The 7,981-nt window shown below is 55.3% G+C and overlaps 1 protein-coding gene across 1 annotated transcript; it reads left to right on the top strand.

Annotated features, from left to right (window-relative positions):
* The first annotated feature begins 369 nt into the window (after nt 1–369).
* On the top strand, nt 370–1,905 carry LOC113960462. The gene is made up of 2 exons (XM_027670059.1): nt 370–824; nt 956–1,905. The coding sequence occupies exons 1-2, from the start codon at nt 519–521 to the stop codon at nt 1,658–1,660; spliced, it is 1,011 nt and encodes a 336-aa protein (XP_027525860.1). The 5' UTR covers nt 370–518; the 3' UTR covers nt 1,661–1,905.
* Nucleotides 1,906–7,981: the final 6,076 nt, after the last annotated feature.

Raw genomic sequence — 7,981 nt, 5'->3', positions numbered from 1 at the left:
CCTTTTTTTTTTTCCTTACTGAATTGGCAAGTGGGATTAAAGCACAAAACCCTTCTTCAGCTCCATTGCCCTTCTCCAGACATATTCCAGCACCTTATTGTCGTGTGGGGCCCAAAACTGACCCCAAGATTTGAGGTCCGACCTCACCAGTGCCCGGCCCAGGGGGATGATCACTGTCCTCGTGTCATGGAGGCTCCTGAAATTGAAACAAACCACCTATTCAAAAGAGATTTATTTGATAAACCAGTTAAAACCCCAGCAGTTACAGATCCAACAACAGCTGGAAACAGATTCGTGATGTCAAATGGAATTGTTACGACCCGACTGAACTTAGGAATCCCAACGGTTTGAGCAGGACAACCTGGAATGCACGGTCACGTGCCTGAGGCAGCGAGGGCTCTCCCTGGGGCTCCTGGGAACTCCCAGTGTCACAAAGGGGGCTCTGCCTGACCTGTGATGTCACAAAGGGGGCTCTGCCTGCCCCATCATGTCATAAAAGGGGCCATGCCTGTCCTGTGATGTCACAAAGGGGGCTCTGCCTGCCCCATAATGTCACAAAGGGCTATAATGGGCCATGTATCACGGGGCACTGCAGGTGGGCACCACCTCGGCCTCTGTCACCCCAGCAGTGTTGGGATCCCATCACTGGGACCCCGCAGGTCACTGGGGAAGCTCGTCCCCAGCCTGTGCTGGTGACCTGGAGTGCCAGGGATGGTGCCGTGAGGTCCCTCGACATGTTCACCATGGGGGAGCTGGTTGCAGTCATGATCCTGGTGCTGCAGCTCATCCTGGTCGCTGTCGTGCTGCGGGACAAGCGTCTCTGGGTAGGTGCCTCGGCACCGCTCTGGGGGCTGGGTTGGTTTGGGGTGGGCTGGGGTGGCATGTGGAGCATCGTGGGGGGCTGTGGGGTGGGCCCAGGAGCTGCTCCTGTCTCAGCAATCCGTGGTTCCTGCAGAGGATCCTGCAGAACTGGAGGTGTCCAAGGGCAGCGAGAGCCCAGCTGGAGGAGCAGAGCAGCGTGGACAGGGCACAGGAATCGGCAGACACGTCCCCTGGCAGCTCCCGACGAAGTTCCACTAGCTACAGGAAGCATTTCCCAAGGTTCATCCAAAGCTCCCAGGACTCCCCAGCGCTCATTGAGGAGCAGCACAGCGAGCTGAAGGCACAGCTGGCCCAGCAGCAATACAGAGGAGGGGACTGCAGGGTGCTCCAGACCGAGGTGCCAGTGGAGCTGCCAGGACTGCTGGGGGGCAGAGAGTCTCCCCAGTGCCTTGCAGTGGAGCTGCCAGGGCCGGACATGAACGAGGGGACAGAAGAAGCCAAACGTAAGAACACAGGACAGTGCAGCAGGGACTACATGACGCTGCAACGCAGAAGATCTGTGCTGATGGCCAGGCTGCTCCCTAGACTAGTGGTGATTGTAAATCCCACAGTGTTGGAAAGCTGCAGCAGCAGCAGCAGCAGCTCCATGGAGGTGCAATACAGCAGCACCACCACTGGATGGTTCCTGGGGAAGGTCCGTGTCTGGCTCCAGAGATACCTGGAAGCCTCGCAGACACGCTTTGTTCAGCGCCGCCGGGGCTTCTCCATCCGGCTGAGGTCCCAGTGGTGGTGGCGGCGCTGGACCCAGAGGAGAAAAGGGCGTAGTAATCATGAGTAGTCAGGGAGGGGTGGAGAAATGGGGTGCTTCAGGAACCACCTGGACAGCCCAATCCCTGTCCCTCTCCACATCCCTCTGTAGAGCCCTCCTGTAGCAGACACACACTCTCACCCAACCTGTCCTCTGCAAACTGAGGGTCCCCTCCTCTTCCCCACCCACCAATGCTGTAGCACCATCATAGAAAATCACCAATTTTGTCAAACATGATTTTGCCTTTATAAAGCCACGTTGGCTGTTTCCAGTCATCTCTTTGTTTTCCATATGCCTTATCATAGTTTTCAAGAGAATCTGCTCCATGATCTTGCTTGGCGCAGAGGTAACACTGACTGGTCTGTAGTTCCCTGGGTCTTCTGCTTTCCCCTTTTTAAAAATGGGGGTTATATTTCCCTTTTTCAAGTCATCAGGGACTTCATGTAACTGCCACAATTTTTCAGAAATGATGGATAGTGGCTTAGCAACTTTGTCTGCCAATTCCCTCAGGACCCATGGATGGATTTCGTTTAGTCCCATGGACTTGTTTACATTCAGGTTCCTTAGATGGTCTCAGACCTTATCCTCTCCTACAGGGGGCTCAGAGTCTTTATTCTCCCAACCCCTGCATTTGCCTTTCCTGACTTGGGTGGCATGGCTGCAGCACTTGGTGTTGAAGACTGAGGCATAGAAGTTGTTGAGAACCTCAGCCTTCTCTTTGTCCAGGGTAGCCAGGTCTCGTTTCCTTCTGGTGAGGACCCATATTATCCCTTGTCTTGCTTGCAACATATCTATAGAATCCCTTCCTGTTATCCTTAATATCCTTGGCCAGACTCAATTCTAATGGGCCTTGGCTTCCCTAACCTTGTCCCTAGCTTCTCTTACAGTTTCCCTGTATTCCTCCCAAGCCACCAGTCCTCATTTCCACTTCCTGAAAGCTGCTTGTTTTGCTCTGAGTTTGCTCAGCAACTCCTTATCCATCCATGGAAGCCTCATGGTATTTCTGCCCTATTTCCTCACTGCTGGGATGCATTGCTCCCAAGCTTGGAGGAGGTGATCCCTGAAATTCAGCTGACTTCATGGCTGAGGAGGGGTGGGCCCTGCTGGGCAGCTCCTGGGGATCACCTGGGCCCACATTCCACAGGGAGCTGCTGGCGGGGAGCAGTGGAGCATTAGAGTCTCTCAAGGAGGGGTGGTGAGAGCCTCTTGCAGCCCTGGGGAAGCACCCAGATGCTCCTGAACATGGAGCATTGCCCAGGGAAGGGGCCGGGGGATGAGCCCTGTGCTGAGGGGCAGCACAGGAGGGGGAGCAGCACCCGAGCAGGTGGGGCAGAGTGGGGGCGCAGGGAAGATTGTTCTCATTCTGCCTTTTGATTTCATCTTCCCAATCCCTCCCCAGTGCATTCCAGTGACCCCAGAAAATGAGGGGTTTGAGGGGAAAATGGGTTTAAATTGAGGTGAAAACCTCCTTCTCCACTATTGTCTGTTTAAACTGAGGGGGACTCCACCTACAGCTGTGATTTGAAGTGTTTCAGCTGAAGAAAAACCTGCCTTTTCCATGATTTTAGAGGTTTTAATTGACACGGAATCCCTTATTCCCTTATTTTTTGGTTTAAATGGAAGGGGAAACCTTTATGAGGCCATTTTCATCATCTGAAGGTTTAAATTGAGGGGGAATCTCTGTAGTCCCTCATTTTTGAGAGTTTAAATTGAGACAAACCTCTTTATGTGTCATTTTAAGAGTTCCATCGAGGGAAACCTTCCATTACAAGGGACCCTCTTGGGGAAAAAAAAGATTTAAAAAAGTCACAAAAATAGTGCTTCTTGAGGGGGAAAAAGAGCGGTGGGGAAGGGGAAGCATTTTAAAAATTAAAAAAAAAGAAAAAAGGAAACTGAAAATAAAATAAAAATAAAAACCAAACGATAAAGAAATGAAAATGAAAAATAAAGAGAATAAAAAATAATGAAATAAAGAATGTAAAATAGAAAAGAAAATTAAAGAAAAAAATAAAAGCCAGCAAACTAAAAAGGAAATAAAATGAAAAGTGAAACGAAAAACAACCCTTCTCGGGCACCCCGTTTACTCCCCGCCCCGCCCTCCGACCCGTAAATTGGGGGTCACCCCTAAAATGTGAGAAGGGGCGGGAAACCCCAGGGAGCCGAAAAAGCAGCGGAGGGGGAGCCGCGAAATGTGCGGGAGGGGCCCCAGCAAAGCGGGTGAGGCGCGCGCAGTGAGAGAGCGAAGCCGAGCGGGCGGGCGGGCGGCACTGGGGGGGCCAACCAGAGTGGTGACGGCAGCGCATGCGCAGTCGTTGGCAAGACGCCGACGATCACGTGGTAACTAAGGGCGGCCAGGAGAGGGAACGGCGACGCATGCGCGGTGGGTCTCGTGCCGGTGCAGCGCTCCCTGCTCAAGTTAACGGCCGGTCTTCCGTCTCTCCCGGGGTGGGTGTGTGGGGAATAACATGAAGATTTTTGGGGTGAAAGCGCAGAAATTAGCGAGGGACGCTAATTTGGGTAAACTCGGTCACCGGAAGTAGAGAGAGACCGGAAGTCCTCCAAGGCCGTACACAAAGATGGCGGTCTCGGCCAGGAAATTCCCCAAGCCCACAGTAAAGACGGCGCCACCGGGAACGAAACTTAGCCGAGACCACACTAAAAATGGCGGCCCCGGACCAAAAGTTCTCCCCGAGGCAACACTCAAGATGGCGCCACCAGGACCGGAACTTAGCCGTAACCACAGTCAAGATGGCGGCGAGAGGCCCCCTTGCCTCAGAGAGGCGTCTATCCTGTTGCCTGACCTCCGCCGCGACCCGGACCCCCGCCCCGCGCCCGCCGCGCCGTCTCGCCGCGCCGCTTCCCGCTGTGCGGACAGGGTGGGGCGCTCGGCGGCGCCGGGCGCGGGCGGCAGGTTCGTGGGCGGCGGCAGGCACCGGCGCGGGCAGCCCCCTCTCGGCGCCGCGGCGCGCGGCCGAGGCGCGAGGACCCCAGGCAGTCACCCCGCGCAGCCCGCTCGCCTCGCTCCGCTCCCGCTCCCACTCCCGCTCCGTCCGGCCGTGCCCTGGAGATGCTGTCGGGGCTGCGCCGCCGCCTTCCCCCCCCCGAAGCGACCCACGGCGGCAGATCCGACGGAGATCGTCCCCGGGGTAAGCGGCGGGGGCGCGGCCGCTCTTCTGCCTCTCCCGCGGCCGTCGGGCTGCAGGCAGGGGAAGCGACAGGCAAGTTTCTCGCCTCTGCGGAGAGACTTGCACCTGCGTGCCGCCGCAGAGCCGGGTTCGGATGTGCCCTGGCATTGCACACCCCCCGCGGGTCTGCGCTGCCTCGGGGACCCTGTCTGTGCTGCCGGGAGAGAGAAATCCTTCGGGAAGCTGGGGTGGAAACAGCAACTGTGTGAATTGCTCAGCTTTCCCTAGGGAAGGGCAGGTTTTAGGGAAGAAAGGCCCGTACTCGCGAAAGGCGCCGCGCGTCTCGCCGAGGGGGGGGGGCGCGCGGCTGCAGTGGCGCGCGCGGCTGCAGTGCCGCTCCCGGCCGTGTCCGCCAGGCGGCGACTGTGAGGCAGGGCCCGGCGCTCGGGGGCGGGCTGGGAAGCGGCGCCCGTGGGAAAGCGGCGGTGTTTTGTCCCTGCCGAGCTTCTCCGACCTTAAATCCGGAGTCGGAGGCGCCCTAAGGATGCCTTGGGCTTGAGGGAGTGTGCCCCTGCTGAGTTCAGCAGGCGTTCGGTGAATTTGGGCTTCTGCGGGGGAATTCAAAGTTCCTCGCAGGAGATTTTCAGGCGTGCCCATAGATCTCCTCGCTGTTTGTTTGGGAGAACAGGGTTTTCTCGTCTGTAACAGAAGAGTCGTGGCATTTGCTGTTGAATGCCGGTGGCAGTCTAGTCAGAAGAGGAGCCCGTGCTTCACTAATTTTCCCTTTTTGTCCTTCGGGGTGACTTCTTACCAGGGATGTTCTTCTTGACCCCCCGGGGCAAACGGAGGCGTTCGCCTGGTCAGCGTCAGGAGCCATCCTAACTGAGGCCCTGCTGGGTAAGTGCTTTTCGTGTGACTGGCCGGCGAAGCTGTCTGTGGGAATGACCTGGCTATTGCTCGGTGCAGTCCTAATTAAAGTGTCTTTTACTCCGTGTTCCCAGGCTCCCTCTTTCCCTTCGGTCGCCGTGGATGTGCCGGACGCCTCTGGCAGGACTGAGCCTGCGGCTTTTATGTCCAGCGTGCCTGCAGGTAAGAAAAGCTGGGAGTGCAGTCCCTCTGCTTTGATTGCTGTGCCTCTTTGGTAGTGATTTTGGAGGGGAATCCCAGAGCGGTTTGGTTTGAAGGGGACCTTCAAAGGCCACCCCGTCTTCCGTGGGCAGAGACACCTTCCACTCTCATCCCCGGCCGGATGCTCCAAGTCTCATCCAGCCTGGCCCGGAACACTTCCAGGGATGGGGCAGCCTCAGCTTCCCTGTGCAGTGTGCTCTTAATATCTCTCCACTGGCATCATGAAAAATTTTGTTAGTATGTCCCTTTCAGTTGAAAACCATTATCCTTTGTCCTATCAGTAGAAACCTTGGTAGAAAGTCTCTTCATTTTTCTCATAAATCTCTTTATTTACTGGAAAGCTGCAGTAAAACTTCCCTGAATCTTCTTGTGGGGTGGGGTAAGTCAGAGGGACACGTTTCTCTCCTCCTGGCTGTTGGCATTTGCTCCCTGGGCACTGGCTCTTTTTCCCACTCCACTCTGGTCCTTGCCGTGTCTGCTGGGAAGAGTGGAGAGGAAGGGGCGAAGGTGAGCCTGGGGTCCCTGAGTTGTGGGGTTGGGCTGTGCTGAGAGGGGCAGGTGGGTCCCTGTTGGTGAGCCTGATCCTTGTCTTGGGGGTTCAGGAGCCCGGGGGACCAAGCCTGGGGGGTGTTTGCAGCTCTGCCAGGGCTGGAGCTGACACGGCGCTGGGGGAGAGCCTGGAGCTGGGCTGGGCCGTGGGACAGGTGCAGTGGAGCTGGGGGAGGGTTTGGGACTCCCTGGGGAGAAAGGAGGGATGGATGGGCTGGATGGAGCCACAGGCATGTGCTCCTGGGAACACAATTGTCCAGGACGCTGGGATCCGGGTCAAACTCCAGTTCCCCTCATGTCCAGGGATGCAGGGTCTGAGGGACTGGATTTCCCTGGGGGTTTGCAGGAGACCAGGAGTGAAAGGAAATGTGGTGCTAGAGCAGGCTGTGTTTGCCTCTGAGGACAGAGAGCCTGTGGGCTGAGGTGAGATTGCTGTGAGTGTTGCAATGAGCATTCCAGGAAACGGGGAGCTTGGAATTCCAGGTGTTGATGGAACCATCGCCTTAGGTGTGTTTGGTTTGTGTCTGTGGGAGCTGGGATTCGGGCTGGAGAGCTGTTGCTGGGAACAAAGGGTGGAGAAAACCTGTTCCACGCATGTGTAAGGAAGGATGGAGTAGCAGTGAAGGGGAGTATTTCTATACAGTATCAATATTCTCCATGTGAGATGGAGCAGCAATGGGGGTGGTTGGGTTTGGCCTGGGCCGGTCAGGATCTGCCATAAACAACCCACCAGACCCTGAACCCTCACTGGACATGTCCAGCCCCTCAACAGATACCCAAGTCGTTCATTAACTGTTACAGAGGACAAATGATTGGTAATTGCTTCTGATCTGTGGAGAATTCCCTTTGGAATGATCAAGCAGAAAGCGTATCAAGGCAGGCAGAGCATTTCTTTTGGCTCTTTTTTTTTTCCTGCTTTGTCATTTTCTCTCTGGCTTCAGTGCATTTTGTGTGCTCCTGTTCAGGGAGCAGCGTATTTTTACCTTGAAATTCAGGGTGGGTTTGTTTGTTTAGGGTTTTTTTCTTTCCCAGTTGAATCAGGCCTTCCATGCATAGTCCGGTGTTGTCCTACATGACTGCTTTGGTGCTGGGTTAGAGAGAGAAGGGGAATGACTTTTCATTCTCTTCCAAGCAGAAGTGGGAGGTTGTCTTGCCCCTCCCCAAACCACTGCAGGCACATGGGAGTAGCTCAGTGCTGGCTCAGTTCTCTGAGAAACACCCATGGGGGAGAGGTTTAAGTCTTAATGACAACGCTCTGGTCTCTCGATGGCAAAGACTGGGTGCTACAGTCCCAGCCTGATGAGGGAGAACAGGAACTTCTGTTCTTCGTGGCAAACCTGCTGTTACTCCTTGTGCAGTCTTTTCTTTCCGTTGTATGTGTTACTGTCCAGAATCTCTCCGAGGCAAGCTGTTAGAAATTTAGAGGTAGGACTGGAATTTGGGTCTGTTCCCTACAAACTCCTGCAAAGCCTGAAGGACCGGGCTGATGACTGCTCTTAACAAAGGTGGTTTATTAATATTCCATCAGATTTCTCTGAGCTCTGGGCAG

The sequence above is a fragment of the Corapipo altera genome, unplaced genomic scaffold (genome assembly GCF_003945725.1).
Source record: "Corapipo altera isolate COAL_440 unplaced genomic scaffold, ASM394572v1 336, whole genome shotgun sequence".
NCBI lineage: Eukaryota > Metazoa > Chordata > Aves > Passeriformes > Pipridae > Corapipo > Corapipo altera.
The sequence above is the reverse complement of the archived record's forward strand: the minus strand, read 5'-3'. Positions and strand labels throughout refer to the sequence as shown.